General features: G+C 42.5%; 1 protein-coding gene across 1 annotated transcript in view; it reads right to left on the minus strand.

The window, feature by feature from the left end:
* LOC143737937 (ras-associating and dilute domain-containing protein-like) overlaps positions 1-17,004 on the minus strand; it is a 41,602-nt gene extending 24,598 nt beyond the window's left edge. Inside the window, exons 1-5 of the mRNA XM_077229742.1 lie at positions 16,667-17,004; positions 11,528-11,812; positions 8,783-9,015; positions 7,784-8,076; positions 4,785-5,351 (exon numbers count right to left, since the gene is read on the minus strand). Coding sequence (XP_077085857.1) covers positions 4,785-5,351; positions 7,784-8,076; positions 8,783-9,015; positions 11,528-11,812; positions 16,667-16,776 — 1,488 coding nt within the window. The 5' untranslated portion in view covers positions 16,777-17,004. The remainder of the gene's footprint in view (positions 1-4,784; positions 5,352-7,783; positions 8,077-8,782; positions 9,016-11,527; positions 11,813-16,666) is intronic.
* Between the last annotated feature and the right edge of the window lie 1,029 nt (positions 17,005-18,033).

The following is an 18,033-nucleotide window of genomic DNA, read 5'->3' on the forward strand; positions in this document are numbered from 1 at the left end:
TGCTGTGTGTTCGCTGTAGTGCTGTGTGTTCGCTGTAGCGCTGTGTGTTCGCTGTAGCGCTGTGTGTTCGCTGTAGTGCTGTGTGTTCGCTGTAGCGCTGTGTGTTCAATGTAGCGCTGTGTGTTCGCTGTAGCGCTGTGTGTTCGCTGTAGCGCTGTGTGTTCGCTGTAGCGCTGTGTGTTCGCTGTAGCGCTGTGTGTTCGCTGTAGTGCTGTGTGTTCAATGTAGCGCTGTGTGTTCGCTGTAGCGCTGTGTGTTCGCTGTAGCGCTGTGTGTTCACTGTAGCGCTGTGTGTTCGCTGTAGTGCTGTGTGTTCACTGTAGCGCTGTGTGTTCGCTGTAGCGCTGTGTGTTCGCTGTAGCGCTGTGTGTTCGCTGTTGTGCTGTGTGTTCGCTGTAGCGCTGTGTGTTCGCTGTAGCGCTGTGTGTTCGCTGTATAGTGCTGTGTGTTCGCTGTAGCGCTGTGTGTTCGCTGTAGTGCTGTGTGTTCGCTGTATAGTGCTGTGTGTTCGCTGTAGCGCTGTGTGTTCGCTGTAGTGCTGTGTGTTCGCTGTAGCGCTGTGTGTTCGCTGTAGCGCTGTGTGTTCGCTGTAGTGCTGTGTGTTCGCTGTAGTGCTGTGTGTTCGCTGTAGCGCTGTGTGTTCGCTGTATAGTGCTGTGTGTTCGCTGTAGCGCTGTGTGTTCGCTGTAGTGCTGTGTGTTCGCTGTATAGTGCTGTGTGTTCGCTGTAGCGCTGTGTGTTCGCTGTAGTGCTGTGTGTTCGCTGTAGCGCTGTGTGTTCGCTGTAGTGCTGTGTGTTCGCTGTAGCGCTGTGTGTTCGCTGTAGTGCTGTGTGTTCGCTGTAGTGCTGTGTGTTCGCTGTAGCGCTGTGTGTTCGCTGTAGTGCTGTGTGTTCGCTGTAGTGCTGTGTGTTCGCTGTAGCGCTGTGTGTTCGCTGTAGTGCTGTGTGTTCGCTGTAGTGCTGTGTGTTCGCTGTAGCGCTGTGTGTTCGCTGTAGTGATGTGTGTTCGCTGTATAGTGCTGTGTGTTCGCTGTATAGTGCTGTGTGTTCGCTGTAGTGCTGTGTGTTCGCTGTAGCGCTGTGTGTTCGCTGTAGTGCTGTGTGTTCGCTGTAGTGCTGTGTGTTCTCTGTAGCGCTGTGTGTTCTCTGTAGCGCTGTGTTCGCTGTAGCGCTGTGTGTTCGCTGTATAGCGCTGTGTATTCGCTGTATAGCGCTGTGTATTCGCTGTATAGCGCTGTGTGTTTGCTGTAGCGCTGTGTTCGCTGTAGCGCTGTGTGTTCGCTGTATAGTGCTGTGTGTTCTCTGTAGTGCTGTGTGTTCGCTGTAGCGCTGTGTGTTCGCTGTAAAGTGCTGTGTGTTCGCTGTATAGTGCTGTGTGTTCGCTGTATAGTGCTGTGTGTTCGCTGTAGCGCTGTGTGTTCTCTGTAGCGCTGTGTTCGCTGTAGCGCTGTGTGTTCGCTGTAAAGTGCTGTGTGTTCGCTGTAGCGTTGTGTGTTCGCTGTATAGTGCTGTGTGTTCTCTGTAGCGCTGTGTGTTCTCTGTAGCGCTGTGTGTTCTCTGTAGCGCTGTGTTCGCTGTAGCGCTGTGTGTTCTCTGTAGCGCTGTGTTCGCTGTAGCGCTGTGTGTTCTCTGTAGCGCTGTGTTCGCTGTAGCGCTGTGTGTTCTCTGTAGCGCTGTGTTCGCTGTAGCGCTGTGTGTTCTCTGTAGCGCTGTGTTCGCTGTAGCGCTGTGTGTTCGCTGTAAAGTGCTGTGTGTTCGCTGTAGTGCTGTGTGTTCGCTGTAGCGCTGTGTGTTCGCTGTATAGTGCTGTGTGTTCGCTGTAGCGCTGTGTGTTCGCTGTAGTGCTGTGTGTTCGCTGTATAGTGCTGTGTGTTCGCTGTAGTGCTGTGTGTTCGCTGTAGCGCTGTGTGTTCGCTGTATAGTGCTGTGTGTTCGCTGTAGCGCTGTGTGTTCGCTGTATAGTGCTGTGTGTTCGCTGTATAGTGCTGTGTGTTCGCTGTAGTGCTGTGTGTTCGCTGTAGCGCTGTGTGTTCGCTGTATAGTGCTGTGTGTTCGCTGTAGCGCTGTGTGTTCGCTGTATAGTGCTGTGTGTTCGCTGTATAGTGCTGTGTGTTCTCTGTAGCGCTGTGTTCGCTGTAGCGCTGTGTGTTCGCTGTAAAGTGCTGTGTGTTCGCTGTAGTGCTGTGTGTTCGCTGTAGCGCTGTGTGTTCGCTGTATAGTGCTGTGTGTTCGCTGTAGCGCTGTGTGTTCGCTGTAGTGCTGTGTGTTCGCTGTATAGTGCTGTGTGTTCGCTGTATAGTGCTGTGTGTTCGCTGTAGCGCTGTGTGTTCTCTGTAGCGCTGTGTTCGCTGTAGCGCTGTGTGTTCGCTGTAAAGTGCTGTGTGTTCGCTGTAGTGCTGTGTGTTCTCCGTAGCGCTGTGTTCGCTGTAGCGCTGTGTGTTCGCTGTAAAGTGCTGTGTGTTCGCTGTAGTGCTGTGTGTTCTCTGTAGCGCTGTGTTCGCTGTAGCGCTGTGTGTTCGCTGTAGTGCTGTGTGTTCGCTGTAGCGCTGTGTGTTCGCTGTATAGTGCTGTGTGTTCGCTGTAGCGCTGTGTGTTCGCTGTAGTGCTGTGTGTTCGCTGTATAGTGCTGTGTGTTCGCTGTAGTGCTGTGTGTTCGCTGTAGCGCTGTGTGTTCGCTGTATAGTGCTTTGTGTTCGCTGTAGCGCTGTGTGTTCGCTGTAGTGCTGTGTGTTCGCTGTATAGTGCTGTGTGTTCGCTGTAGCGCTGTGTGTTCGCTGTAGTGCTGTGTGTTCGCTGTAGTGCTGTGTGTTCGCTGTAGCGCTGTGTGTTCGCTGTATAGTGCTGTGTGTTCGCTGTATAGTGCTGTGTGTTCGCTGTAGCGCTGTGTGTTCGCTGTAGCGCTGTGTGTTCGCTGTAGCGCTGTGTTCGCTGTAGCGCTGTGTGTTCGCTGTAGCGCTGTGTGTTCGTTGTAGCGCTGTGTGTTCGCTGTAGTGCTGTGTGTTCGCTGTAGTGCTGTGTGTTCGCTGTAGCGCTGTGTGTTCGCTGTAGCGCTGTGTGTTCGCTGTAGTGCTGTGTGTTCGCTGTAGTGCTGTGTGTTCGCTGTAGGGCTGTGTGTTCGCTGTAGTGCTGTGTGTTCGCTGTAGCGCTGTGTGTTCGCTGTAGCGCTGTGTGTTCGCTGTGGCGCTGTGTGTTCGCTGTAGTGCTGTGTGTTCGCGGTAAAGTGCTGTGTGTTCGCTGTAGTGCTGTGTGTTCGCTGTAGCGCTGTGTGTTCGCTGTAGCGCTGTGTGTTCGCGGTAAAGTGCTGTGTGTTCGCTGTAGTGCTGTGTGTTCGCTGTAGTGCTGTGTGTTCGCTGTAGTGCTGTGTGTTCGCGGTAAAGTGCTGTGTGTTCGCTGTAGTGCTGTGTGTTCGCTGTAGCGCTGTGTGTTCGCTGTATAGTGCTGTGTGTTCGCTGTAGTGCTGTGTGTTCGCTGTAAAGTGCTGTGTGTTCGCTGTAGCGCTGTGTGTTCGCTGTATAGTGCTGTGTGTTCGCTGTATAGCGCTGTGTGTTCGCTGTAGCGTGTTCGCTGTAGCGTTGTGTGTTCGCTGTAGCGCTGTGTGTTCGCTGTAGCGCTGTGTGTTTGCTGTAGCGCTGTGTGTTCGCCTTAGCGTTGTGTGTTCGCTGTATAGCGGTGTGTTCGCTGTATAGCGGTGTGTGTTCGCTGTAGCGCTGTGTGTTCGCTGTAGCGCTGTGTGTTCGCTGTAGCGCTGTGTTCGCTGTGGCGCTGTGTTTGCTGTAGCGCTGTAGCGCTGTGTGTTCGCTGTAGCGCTGCCTGTTCGCTGTAGCGCTGTGTTCGCTGTAGCGCTGTGTTTGCTGTAGCGCGGTGTTCGCTGTGGCGCTGTGTGTTCGCTGTATTGCGCTGTGTGTTCGCTGTAGCGCTGTGTTTGCTGTAGCGCTGTGTTTGCTGTAGCGCTGTGTTCGCTGTGGCGCTGTGTGTTCGCTGTAGCGCTTTGTGTTCACTGTAGCGCTGTGTTTGCTGTAGCGCTGTGTGTTCGCTGTAGCACTGTGTTTGCTGTAGCGCTGTGTGTTCGCTGTATAGCGCTGTGTGTTCACTGTAGCGCTGTGTTTGCTGTAGCGCTGTGTGTTCGCTGTAGCGCTGTGTTCGCTGTAGCGCTGTGTGTTCGCTGTAGCGCTGTGTATTCGCTGTAGCGCCGTGTGTTCGCTGTATAGCGCTGTGTGTTTCGCTGTAGCGCTGTGTGTTCGCTGTAGCGCTGTGTTCGCTGTAGCGCTGTGTGTTCGCTGTAGCGCTGTGTTCGCTGTAGCGCTGTGTTTGCTGTAGTGCTGTGTTCGCTGTAGCGCTGTGTGTTCGCTGTAGCGCTGTGTTCGCTGTAGCGCTGTGTGTTCGCTGTAGCGCTGTGTTCGCTGTAGCGCTGTGTTTGCTGTAGTGCTGTGTTCGCTGTAGCGCTGTGTGTTCGCTGTAGCGCTGTGTGTTCGCTGTATAGCGCTGTGTGTTCGCTGTAGTGCTGTGTGTTCGCTGTAGCGCTGTGTGTTCGCTGTAGCGCTGTGTGTTCGCTGTCGGCTACGCTAGAAACATGACGACACAATATGTCGACCTCCATAGAAGGGGGCGCCCGCGGTTATGGAGATATAAATGTCTCATTCTAAGCTAATAAAAACATAACGGCTCATTATGCAAGGTCTTTATACACCACTGAAAACATAGTTATGGATCTTATATTGAATTTCTGTCAATAGATCCTCAGAAATATTACACAATGCACCTTTAAGTAAGTTGAAATGACTGACCCACACGAGCGTCTGAAGATGATTGGCTGTGTGTAACAGGAGTCTTCGGAGGGCCGGCATTGAGAAGTGATTGACGGATCGCTGGAAACACAAACACAGTAGGAACGCAGCGCTCAGTTTGTGTGTGTGTTTATCCTGATCAACCGTGGAGAAGATCTCCTCCAGGACCCGGGATTCATGTTCAACGTCATACGCCAGCGCCAGCTCTGCTCCCTCAGGGTCTCTGAAGCCTCGAGGCCGTCTGGATTTCTCTGACAGCACACACACTTGACAGAGAGTTGGGCGTTCAGAAGTCGGGTCTTTAAACATGAAGAGGTAATGATCTCCCAGAGCGATGACGTCTCCCGAGCGCAGCTCCACCTCGTGCCGGACAGCGGCTCCGTTCCTCTTCACTTCGGCTCCGTCCAGGGGTTTCAGGAGCGTCACGGGTCTCACGTCGAGGCGTCGGACGAGACAGTGACGAGGAAGCAGATCCGGAGCCCAGAGATTCAGGCGTTCTGAGTCGCTCTGATCGACACGCCGTCCGAACACTGAGCTGCTGTTGATCAGGGGATAGATGACAAAATCCTGACGAGACAAGGAAATACATTACAGTGATAATGTACATCCAGCCGGTTGTGCATTATCACTCTCAGAATAAACCCGACGGGGTGATCATGATCAGGTCTTCATCAGGTCATTATCTCAGTGTGTGTGTGTGTGAGTGTGTGTGTGTGTGTGTGTGTGTGAGTGAGCATGTGTGTGAGTGAGTGAGCATGTGTGTGTGTGTGTGTGAGCATGTGTGTGTGAGTGAGTGAGCATGTGTGTGTGTGTGTGTGTGTGAGTGAGTGTAAGTGTGTGTGTGTGTGTGTGTTTGTGAGTGTGTTTGTGAGTGTGTGTGTGTGTGTGTGAGTGAGCATGTGTGTGTGTGAGTGAGTGAGCGTATGTATGTGTGTGTGTGTGTGTGTGTGTGAGAGTGAGTGTAAGTGAGCATGTGTGTGTGTATGTGTGTGTGAGTGACCATGTGTGTTTGTGTGAGTGAGTGAGTGTAAGTGTGTGAGTGTGTGTGTGAGTGAGCATGTGTGTGTGTGTCTGTGTGTGTGTGTGTGTGTGAGTGTAAGTGAGTGAGTGTGTGTGTGTGTGTGTGTGTGTGCGTGTGTGAGTGAGCATGTGTGTGTCTGTCTGTGTGTGTGTGTGTGTGTGTGTGTGTGTGAGTGAGTGAGTGTAAGTGTGTGTGTGTGAGTGAGCATGTGTGTGTGTGTGAGTGAGCATGTGTGTGTGTGTGTGTGTGTGTGTGTGTGTGTGTGTGCGCGCATGTATCTATTTGATCATTTACGGCCGATCATCACTCCATATACAGAGATTATCTGTCAGGAAATGTGTTCAGTCTCTGGACGCATCACTTCCTGTCCAACACTGGGCCTGTTTTTACATACGTGGTCATTTTTCATGCCTTTTTTCCTCTGTTTGGCACATTCTGTTATTTTCCAGTGGAATCGAAGGGATATGGGATCATTTTTTTCCACAGTGCATTTACGTCACCTGTGTTGTATTATCCAGTTTAAAGGGAGTGTATCATTGTGATTGTAAGATTGTAAAATCTGATCAGTGACTGAATTATGATCCTAAAACAAAAAAAAGAGTGAAAATCCCTATAATTCTTTATCTTACGTAACAGCACAGATTAATAACTTAAAACATCAGACATGAAACTGAAGTTCATATTGATGCAGAAGTTAAAATAACGATGCAAGAGAATAAAATCATCACTTCCTGGGAAATTGGTGCAAAATATCAGTAATAAACTGTACATCTGCAATCGGCTTGTTTCCGCCACAGAATAAAACATTTCAAAAGATAATTGTGACTTTTTATCTACCAATTGCAACTTTATATCATGCAATTCTGACTTTATATCTCCTAATTGCGTGTTATAAAGACAGAATGCAAGATATACACATGCAATTCTGAGAAAAAAAGTCTGAATTACGAGTTTATTTCTCGCAATTGCAACTTTATATCACGCTATTTTGAGTTTATAACTCGCAATTGTGAGAATTGTTTTTATTTTTTATTTCGAGATAAAAAAATCGTAATTTACTTTTTAACATTTTTATTCTGTTGCGGAAACAAGCTTCCATACTTTTTTCCTCCATCATAAATGAGTTTTAGTCTCAGAGCGTCAGACGAAAGGCGTTTCAGAAACACCAAACCAACATCAGAGATGCTGCGATGCCATTGGTCCGCTGGTTACTCCAGTTATCCAATCACAGCCTCCGCTGAGGGTTTTGTTGCACATCAAAGGATTTATTCAGTAAATGTGTTTCCATCGTAGTTTATATGCATGTCTTCTTATCGGATAAACAATTATTTATACGTTGTTTATGCGCATTTTTCAATTAATGCACATCTTGCAGTTTCAATTCAGCATTTTTATGCAATATCCCAAAATTCGCATGAATGTAGTGGATGTAAACACAGCTACTGATAAAAACTTTCACAGCAAATGAAATTTCCAGAAACAGTGTTTGTTAGGCTGCTTTTCTCATTTTGTTTTTATCCCAAAATAGGTGTATGGAAACACAGCTGGTGGGGAAAGAGTTAAAAATTTTAAAGCCAAAGAAATAACATAAATTGGAAACTTTCTACACTGTGACTGAAAGATACTGACAATAATAATACTGATACTATTATACAATTATTATTGTATTTATGTCCCAAATTGACTAAATTTGTTTAAATAAATGAAAAGTAAATTAGATAATAAATCCATATATAATATTTGTTAATGTTTTAAGGTTAACATTGAACATTTTATTGAAAGGTTTGCACCTCGTTTCACTGACCTTTTGTTGAAAATGAGTTTCAGGGCCTAAATTTCTTCTATTCACATAAAGAAAGTAGTGGATGTGAACACAGTCAGCTACTGATAAAAATGGCATACAATTCCAGAAAAAGTGTGTGTTGTGATGGAGGAAAGAACGAGGAAGTGCGATGGATATAGTGTGAGTCTGTCCTACCTGTGTGTAACTGAAGCCCTGCAGAAGCAGAAAGTAGGGAAAATCCAGAGGCGGATGAATGGAAAACTGTGTGTCGTTGTCATCGCTGCTCTCCGTCTCCTCGCGCTCACCAGCGGGACACTGTGTGTGTTTGTAGACCTCGGTCTCTGGATCCTCCGTGAGGGTTTTGTGATCCTCAACTCTCAGGTTCGTCTCGCTGAGACTCTTAAACATATTGTGTTTTCCATCGTCCAGCCGGAGCGATCTCCCACGAGAGCGGGTCTTCTGCAGCTTCCGTGCCTGTGCGTTTATGCCTGGAGAATGAGACATTGAAAATATTAAAGTGGTGAAAATCCAGCATTTAATGTTGTTTATTTGTCTATGTGGTGTTTTTAATATGCTTTCAGACAAACCATGTGTAAATTCATAAGTCGACAGCATTGCTGAGTATTTTCTGCTTAAAACTGCAGTGAACCAAAGACAGTCTCAAAAACACGGTTTGAAATCGCTGGTGTTTCTGACGTCACAAACTACCTTGTAACCAATCAGATCAACGTGTGATCGTCAACGAGTGGATCTCTGAGTGAGTGAGTGAGTGAGTGGAGGCAGGGCTCATTTGCATATTCATAGAACCGCTTATACTAAATGAGGCAAGGGTGTATCGAGTTACATTCAAGATATTTTAAGACATGAAGTGAAATGCCATTTTGCTGTTCAAAGATGAGTTTTAATGGATAAAATTATTGACTACAGGGGGACTTTAAACATCAAGTGTTTTAGAAGAAAGGGTTCAATGTGGATATAACTTTTCTCAACCAGGGGGCCACATCAAACTTAATATTTTTTCACCACAAGGTGGCGCTATCCCAAAACTTTTTGAGTACCTTAAAGGCATCATGCCGAAGACACGCACCAATTTTCGTACCAATACGCCAATGCGTTCATAAAATATAGCATTTTAGTGGCCCAAAACACCAAACATCTTCATCCACATGCAGAAGTGATTATGGTGAGGTTTACCAGCGGTCACCGTGTCTTTGTCTTTAGAGTTGTTTTCTTCCACTGTGGCCTTGCGCTGGATCTCAAATCGGCGAGCGAAACCTTCTCTGGGCTTCCAGAGCGACTGCAGCAAGAGCGGCTTCTCGTCGTCTCCGACCACACGAACACATTCAGTCCTCCAGCGCTCGCTGTCCACACAGCCGATCACGTCACACAACACATAGTCATCCGATTCTTCTTTGCTCAGGGAGTATCTGAAATAATACAAACAGCAGAACAGCTGGTAGGATATATACATACACTAGTGTTGGGTTCAGGGTTTTTAATGTGTTTGAAAGAGTCTTTTCGGCTCACAAAGGCTGTTTATTTGATCACAAATACAGTAAAAACAGTGAGATATGATTCTAATGTGAAACGGCTGTTTTCTATGGAAGCTTGTTTCCGCCACAGAATAAAACATTTTAAAAGATAATTGTGACTTTTTATCTCACATTTGCAAGTTTACTTCTCGCAATCTGACTTTATTTCTCAGAATTGCAAGACATAAAGTCAGAATTGCGAGGTGTAAACTCGCAAGTGCAAGATATAAAGTGATTTTCAGCATCATTACTCCAGGCTTCAGTGTCACATGATCCTTCAGAAATCACTATAATATGAATATTTGATGCTCAAGAAACATTTATGATTATAATCAATGTTGAAAACAATTCATATTTCTGTGGAAACTGTGATACAATTTATTTTTCAGGACTCTCTGGTGAATAGAAAGCTCAAAAGAACAGCATTTATAGATTCTTTTGTAACATTATAAATATTTTTACTGTCACTTTTGATCAATTTAATGCATCTTTGTTATATAAAAGTATTAATCTCGTTCAAAAAACAAACGCACTTTAAGATCTTGGAAAAACATAGGCACTTTCACACACACTTTCTAGTTGTAGAATTAGGAAAGAACAGAGGAGTCTCTGTGCTGACGCAGCTTTCTATCCAAATTGGCTTGCGTTCACCAAAGAATTAATGTCGCCTTGAGTTTCCAACTTCTCCAAACCAATCGAGACTTTTGGTATGAAACCTTCACATGCAGTTTGAAATTTAAACAAATGTGCACAAAGGCTGTTTTCCAAAAGCCTTCAGAAAACCTTCTGGTGGTTTTGTTCATCACAGCAACAGCATTATAAATTTAAAGTCACCATGAAATTAAAATAGGCAATTCTTTTTTTTATGGAATTTTGCAGAATGAATTATGATGTGCACATCATTATTGTGTTAATAATCTTGAATCAGAATAAGTTCCTCTTGCAGCATCTCTTCTCTTCTCTGATGATGTGGGCGGGGCTATAACCTGTCACTCACATGACATCAGCCAATAGCAAACCACAACCATCCAATCAATTCCCCACAGACACAATCAAGCCCCGCCCACATTCGTTCTTGTTCCAGAAGCGTCTCACTCGGATATACGACACAATATAGGAGAAAAGACCAGCGCAACTTCATGACAACAACCTTTTCATTATTATCAGTTATTCATATTTCATATGAACCTAAATATATGTCAAGTCACCTTTATTTCTATAGTGCTTATACAATAGAAATTGTTTAAAAGCATCTTAACTATAATAAACAGAAATCAAATATAAGACAAATTCAAATTATGCATATTATGAAAATAGTGTCATCAGTTCAATTACTGTGTAAAGTTTATTCATTATGAAACAAGTTCAATTCCGCTAAGCAGCTCTACAGAAGACAATAGAATCGTTCCTCTCAACCAATAGTGTCAGTGCAGTCAAATCAATAGTACTGCTGAATAATTTACTTAGTCTTGAGCTTCGCAGACAGCAACACAGTGTCGGCCCAGATCCGGCCCACATCTGGTATGCGAAGAACCCACACATTCTAAAAATATTGGGTTATTTTTTCAGTGTTTGGGTCATTTTTGTGTTACCCAGCTCCTGGGTCAGATGTAACAACTCAGTGTTTGGGTAGTTTTTGCGTAACCCAGATCCTGGGTCAGATATAACAACCCAGGGATTGAGTTATTTATCGCGGGTCTTTTTGCGTGATGGAAACGCCTGATGCCTTGAATGAAATTGTATGATTTTATTAAAAAAACATACAGAATATAATTGCTTATTTATAAAGTTAAAATATTTTCTCAGAACTGTACACCGATTGTTTATAGACAGGTTATGGAGCCGGTCGCCTCATATTCCTGCAACGAGTGAAACGCAGGGCGGCGGCTGAAGTTATGAAGTTCATGAACATGACACAAGCTCCGGCACGAGATCCAGTGCCGTTACGGTGGAAACGTGACAACATTTTTTAATTTTTACTTCTAATATTTGTTAAACGAGCTTAAACGTATGCAATAATAATGCAAAACTATATAAAATATACTGTAAAATATGCTAAAAAATAAAGAAATGATCATGCAAAACAGTGTTTGTGTGGAGCATTTTTTTTATTTTTTACGTTTAGAGGATTTAAGTTAATCTGTAAACATTAATTCATGCATGAAGTAAAAAAGAAAGAAAAAAGCTAGTGTTCTAGTAAAAATTAATCAACCCAGTATGATGGGTTAAATAAACAACCCATTTTACTGGGTGAAATTAACCCAACATGTGTTCTGGCCTATATTTTCAATATTGGGTTGTTTTTAACCCAGTGTTTTATAGAGTGCGTGTGGCCCGGATCTGGGCCGTTGCTGCCTGGGTTCTGACTGCTGTGTAGTGTAGAACGATCGCAGTGTTCTCCGCTCACCTGGCGAGAGCCTCTTTGACCAGCTCTTTGGCACTGGAGTGTGTCGTGGCCAGAACGCTCTTGTAATTCGCTCCTTCGCAAATCTCAGTGCCGAAGATCTTCAGGATGCCTGGAGCCGAGACCTGATTGGACAGTTCTGAGGGATCGTCCGTCACCTCAGCCGAGTCTCTGCGAGGGCCGCGGCCGAACACAGCCGACAGACGCTGGCGCCGGATCTTGTTCTTGGCCGGCTGTCGGATCCCGACACTCTCCGTGGATCTGCCCGTGCCGCTGGAGGAGCTCGACCTGGAGGAGGAAGCACACGGATCAACTCCATGCACTGCACTGCTTTAAAGACACAGTTCACCAAAAAATGAAAATTACCCCATGATTTACTCACCCATCTATCAATCATAAAAAGTGCATCTTTATCATGGACAGATGCACTTTTATGATGGACAGATGCACTTTTATGATGGACAGAAGCACTTTTATGATGGATAGATGCACATTTATGATGGACAGATGCACATTTATGATGGACAGATGCACTTTTATGATGGACAGATGCACATTTATGATGGACAGAAGCACTTTTATGATGGATAGATGCACATTTATGATGGACAGATGCACATTTATGATGGACAGAAGCACTTTTATGATGGATAGATGCACATTTATGATGGACAGATGCACTTTTATGATGGACAGATGCACATTTATGATGGATAGATGCACATTTATGATGGACAGATGCACATTTATGATGGACAGATGCACTTTTATCATGGATAGATGCACATTTATGATGGACAGATGCACATTTATGATGGACAGAAGCACTTTTATGATGGATAGATGCACATTTATGATGGACAGATGCACTTTTATGATGGACAGATGCACATTTATGATGGATAGATGCACATTTATGATGGACAGATGCACATTTATGATGGACAGAAGCACTTTTATCATGGATAGATGCACATTTATGATGGACAGATGCACATTTATGATGGACAGATGCACTTTTATGATGGACAGATGCACATTTATGATGGACAGATGCACATTTATGATGCACAGATGCACTTTTATGATGGACAGATGCACATTTATGATGGACAGATGCACTTTTATGATGGACAGATGCACATTTATGATGGACAGATGCACATTTATGATGGACAGATGCACTTTTATGATGGACAGATGCACATTTATGATGGACAGATGCACTTTTATGATGGACAGATGCACATTTATGATGGACAGATGCACATTTATGATGGACAGATGCACTTTTATGATGGACAGATGCACATTTATGATGGACAGATGCACTTTTATCATGGATAGATGCACATTTATGATGGACAGATGCACATTTATGATGGACAGATGCACTTTTATGATGGACAGATGCACATTTATGATGGATAGATGCACATTTATGATGGACAGATGCACATTTATGATGGACAGAAGCACTTTTATGATGGATAGATGCACATTTATGATGGACAGATGCACTTTTATGATGGACAGATGCACATTTATGATGGATAGATGCACATTTATGATGGACAGATGCACATTTATGATGGACAGATGCACATTTATGATGGACAGATGCACTTTTATGACGGATAGATGCACTTTTATGATGGACAGATGCACTTTTATGATGGACAGATGCACTTTTATGACGATAGATGCACTTTTATGATGGATAGATGCACTTTTATGACGGATAGATGCACTTTTATGATGGACAGACGCAGTTTTATGATGGACAGACGCACTTTTATGACGGATAGATGCACTTTTATGATGGATAGATGCACTTTTATGATGGACAGATGCACTTTTATGATGGATAGATGCACTTTATGATGGACAGACGCACTTTTATGATGGACAGACGCACTTTTATGATGGACAGATGCACTTTTATGACGGACAGACGCACTTTTATGATGGACAGATGCACTTTTATGATGGACAGACGCACTTTTATGATGGACAGATGCACTTTTATGATGGACAGATGCACTTTTATGATGGACAGACGCACTTTTATGATGGACAGATGCACTTTTATGATGGACAGACGCAGTTTTATGATGGACAGATGCAGTTTTATGATGGATAGATGCACTTTTATGATGGACAGATGCACTTTTATGATGGACAGACGCACTTTTATGATGGATAGATGCTCTTTTATGATGGATAGATGCACTTTTATGATGGACAAACGCACTTTTATGATGGACAGATGCACTTTTATGATGGACAGATGCACTTTTATGACAGACAGATGCACTTTTATGATGGACAGATGAACTTTTATGACAGATAGATGCACTTTTATGATGGACAGATGCACTTTTATGACGGACAGATGCACTTTTATGATGGACAGATGCACTTTTATGACGGACAGATGCACTTTTATGATGGACAGATGAACTTTTATGATGGACAGATGAACTTTTATGACAGATAGATGCACTTTTATGATGGACAGATGCACTTTTATGATGGACAGATGCACTTTTATGACGGACAGATGCACTTTTATGACGGATAGATGCACTTTTATGACGGATAGATGCACTTTTATGACAGATAGATGCACTTTTATGATGGACAGATGCACTTTTATGATGGATAGATGCACTTTTATGATGGACAGATGCACTTTTATGATGGACAGATGCACTTTTATGATGGATAGATGCACTTTTATGACGGACAGATGCACTTTTATGATGGACAGATGCACTTTTATGATGGACAGATGCACTTTTATGATGGATAGATGCACTTTTATGATGGACAGATGCACTTTTATGATGGATAGATGCACTTTTATGATGGATAGATGCACTTTTATGATGGACAGATGCACTTTTATGATGGATAGATGCACTTTTATGATGGACAGATGAACTTTTATGATGGATAGATGCACTTTTATGATGGATAGATGCACTTTTATGATGGATAGATGCACTTTTATGATGGATAGATGCACTTTTATGATGGATAGATGCACTTTTATGATGGATAGATGCACTTTTATGATGGACAGACGCACTTTTAAGATGGACAGATACACTTTTATGACAGATAGATGCACTTTTATGATGGACAGATGAACTTTTATGATGGATAGATGCACTTTTATGATGGACAGATGCACTTTTATGATGGACAGATGCACTTTTATGATGGATAGATGCACTTTTATGACAGATAGATGCACTTTTATGACGGACAGATGCACTTTTATGATGGACAGATGCACTTTTATGATGGACAGATGCACTTTTATGATGGATAGATGCACTTTTATGATGGACAGATGCACTTTTATGATGGATAGATGCACTTTTATGATGGACAGATGCACTTTTATGATGGATAGATGCACTTTTATGATGGACAGATGCACTTTTATGATGGACAGATGCACTTTTATGATGGATAGATGCACTTTTATGATGGATAGATGCACTTTTATGATGGATAGATGCACTTTTATGATGGATAGATGCACTTTTATGATGGATAGATGAACTTTTATGATGGATAGATGCACTTTTATGATGGATAGATGCACTTTTATGATGGACAGACGCACTTTTAAGATGGACAGATGCACTTTTATGACAGATAGATGCACTTTTATGATGGACAGATGAACTTTTATGATGGATAGATGCACTTTTATGATGGACAGATGCACTTTTATGGATTTCAAAACAGAAACAGTTATCCACTGCCATTATAAAGCTTGGAAGACCCAGGCCATTTTTTTATATAACTCTGATTGTATTCGTCTGAAAGAATGGCTTCAGGGTGAGTAAATTATTGGCTAATTTTAATTTTTGGGTGAACTATCCCTTTAATCTGGCTGTCCATCACTAATGAACGCCAATGTGCAAATGCGTAGTTCCTCTAAATACCTTTATAATACTTTGAGGATTTTGTCTAAATCCTGTATTTCAGTAGCAGTGGCACAAAAGCTCCTTTTCATTGCGTCAGTATTAAATGTGTGTTTCTTCATCTTTAAGGCCATAAATAAAATCTCTAACCTCACTATTTTTTATTTGTTCCAAGGAAATAGTTGGTATTATGGCGCTATTGTAATTGATTGTTCTGATTAAGCGTTGTAATATTATTGTGGGATCCATGAAAAATTTTCAAGGAATTATGTAGTATAATTCTGTTACATTTATTCATATTTATGGATTTATGTATGTTATGATACCAGACACATTTCTGCTCTATGACAAACAGAATAAAGTTAAACTAACTAACTTAAAACATACTTTTCACATGATCACTTGTTTAATAACAATGTATGAAGATCAAATCATGAGAAATCCTTTCCACTACAGTGTCATTTCCATCTCAATATTGGATGTGGTATATGATGTGGTGGAAATAAAATTTTAAACAACTTGAATAGAAATTATGCACAATAACACATACTCATGCATCAAACGACTAATAATTAGTCTCAAGTTCAACACTGACTTTTTCAAAGTTATGAACAAACTTTTTTTTTTCCAGTGCAAAATAGTTTATTGTGGCGGAAATAGGCTGCAACTGTGGGGCGGTTGTGATTTGTGTAATATTCATAATCATATCAATAATTTTAACACAATAAATGATTCATGTTTATTTCGCACTTTGTTTAGAGCATAGCTTTTTAAAATATAAGAAACTTTTTTTTTTCATTTTAAATATTGAAAGTCTGGTACTGGAACAAGTGTAAAACTAAAAAAAAAGGCATTTTTAAAATAATCAGAAGTAAGGTATAAAATGTTTACACGTGTGTGACCTTCATATGGAAAAAAGTTTTTTAAGAGACCTAAAATCACACTCTAAATAAAAAAATATGGACAAACCCAAAACGTTGGGTTAAAAATGTGTAATAGAAAAATTCAACACAACGGCTGGGTTTGTCCATATTTTATCCAAAATTGGGTTTAAAACAACCCAGCATTTTTTTTTTTTTAGTATTTCTTTGCTTTGATTTTATATATAGGTTGTTTACCCTACTTTATATATATAATATCAAAGGGATAGCTTATGAATGACAAATCAGTCCTTTAATAACGTTATAAGTGAACTCACTGGACGGATCCATTGCTGTGTTTCCTCCCGACCCGTGAGAATCTCCTACGGGACGCGCTGGCCGGTAAACCCGGTAATCTTCGTTCGTGCCCGATCATCGTTCCCGTCATCAGCTGTCGTCTAGTTAACGGGTCCGTTAGAATGACGTTCCCGGGCGAGCTGCGCGCGCACCATATGAACCGGCTAACACTTTTCCAGAGGCGATATAAACTCTTCACTCTTCAGATCAACACTGAAAGAGTTTCTGCTCGGCGTGGCTGTAGTTCTGCTCCTCAAACACCGGGATCTGATCATCTGTCTACGTAGGCAGCACTTGTGGGCATCACGGGCGCGTTCCCGGGGAAAAATGCTGCGCGCGCCTGTGATGCCCACACTCATGATGTCTTGATAGTGTGTATTTGAGACACCCGCAATGTGCTGCTGATGATGGACGGCAATTGAAAGTTTATGACTGATTTCAGGGGAAAAAATCTCTTTTCTATCATTAAGTTGGCCTGAAAAACTTTTTATTCTTCTGATATTTCTCAGTTCTACTCCTCTTAGGCTCAAGCTACATCCACTAAACTCAGACAAGATCTTCATACTGTTCTGATTTGGTGTGCTTTATCTATTCAGACTGATCCGACTTACTGTTTTGTCTAAAAATGGCGATCAAAACTCGGAAAATCCCATAAACTTTCATTGACGGAATATTCAGATGAGCCAAGAGACTGTTCAAACTCCAACTGTCAAAATTCAAAATTTGACCGTTGGAGAGGCTCATTTAGAATCAATTAAGCTGCCTTTATATGTACTATTTCTGAGACATTGAGACTAATTTTTAAGCTTCTATCTATCTATCTATCTATCTATCTATCTATCTATCTATCTATCTATCTATCTATCTATCTATCTATCTATCTAAAATCCACATCTACAGCTGAAGTGTGCGCATGCGCGTACATGCGTACGGGAACCCCGCGTATTACGTAAGAGAAATCCCGCGAAGAGTCAAACGTAAGTCCTAAGACTAAGAGTAGCCTAAGTTTAAACCAAACACGGCAGGTTAACTTGGTTAACAATGCACGGCTTTCTGTTGTTTGTGAAAAGTAATTATACTTATATTAAAAACATTAATTACGATCTCGAATCGATCATATATTGGTAAATTAAAGACCATCATGTTACTATGAAATCGTTACTAGCTAGCTAGTTCTCGTATTATGGTGGTAAAGCAGTGCGTGGACATGGGCTCCATCTAGTGGTCAAACTGCGAAAACAACACTTCGCATTGTGTCGCGTGAATTCAGCGGTCTTGTGACTGTTTATCTTGATATTTCATATATTTTTTATTTTATGCAAATGTATTTATTTTGTTGGTTTAATCT

The sequence above is a fragment of the Siphateles boraxobius genome, unplaced genomic scaffold (assembly GCF_051911475.1).
Source record: "Siphateles boraxobius isolate OS27281-9 unplaced genomic scaffold, OSU_SipBor_1 131, whole genome shotgun sequence".
Lineage (NCBI taxonomy): Eukaryota > Metazoa > Chordata > Actinopteri > Cypriniformes > Leuciscidae > Siphateles > Siphateles boraxobius.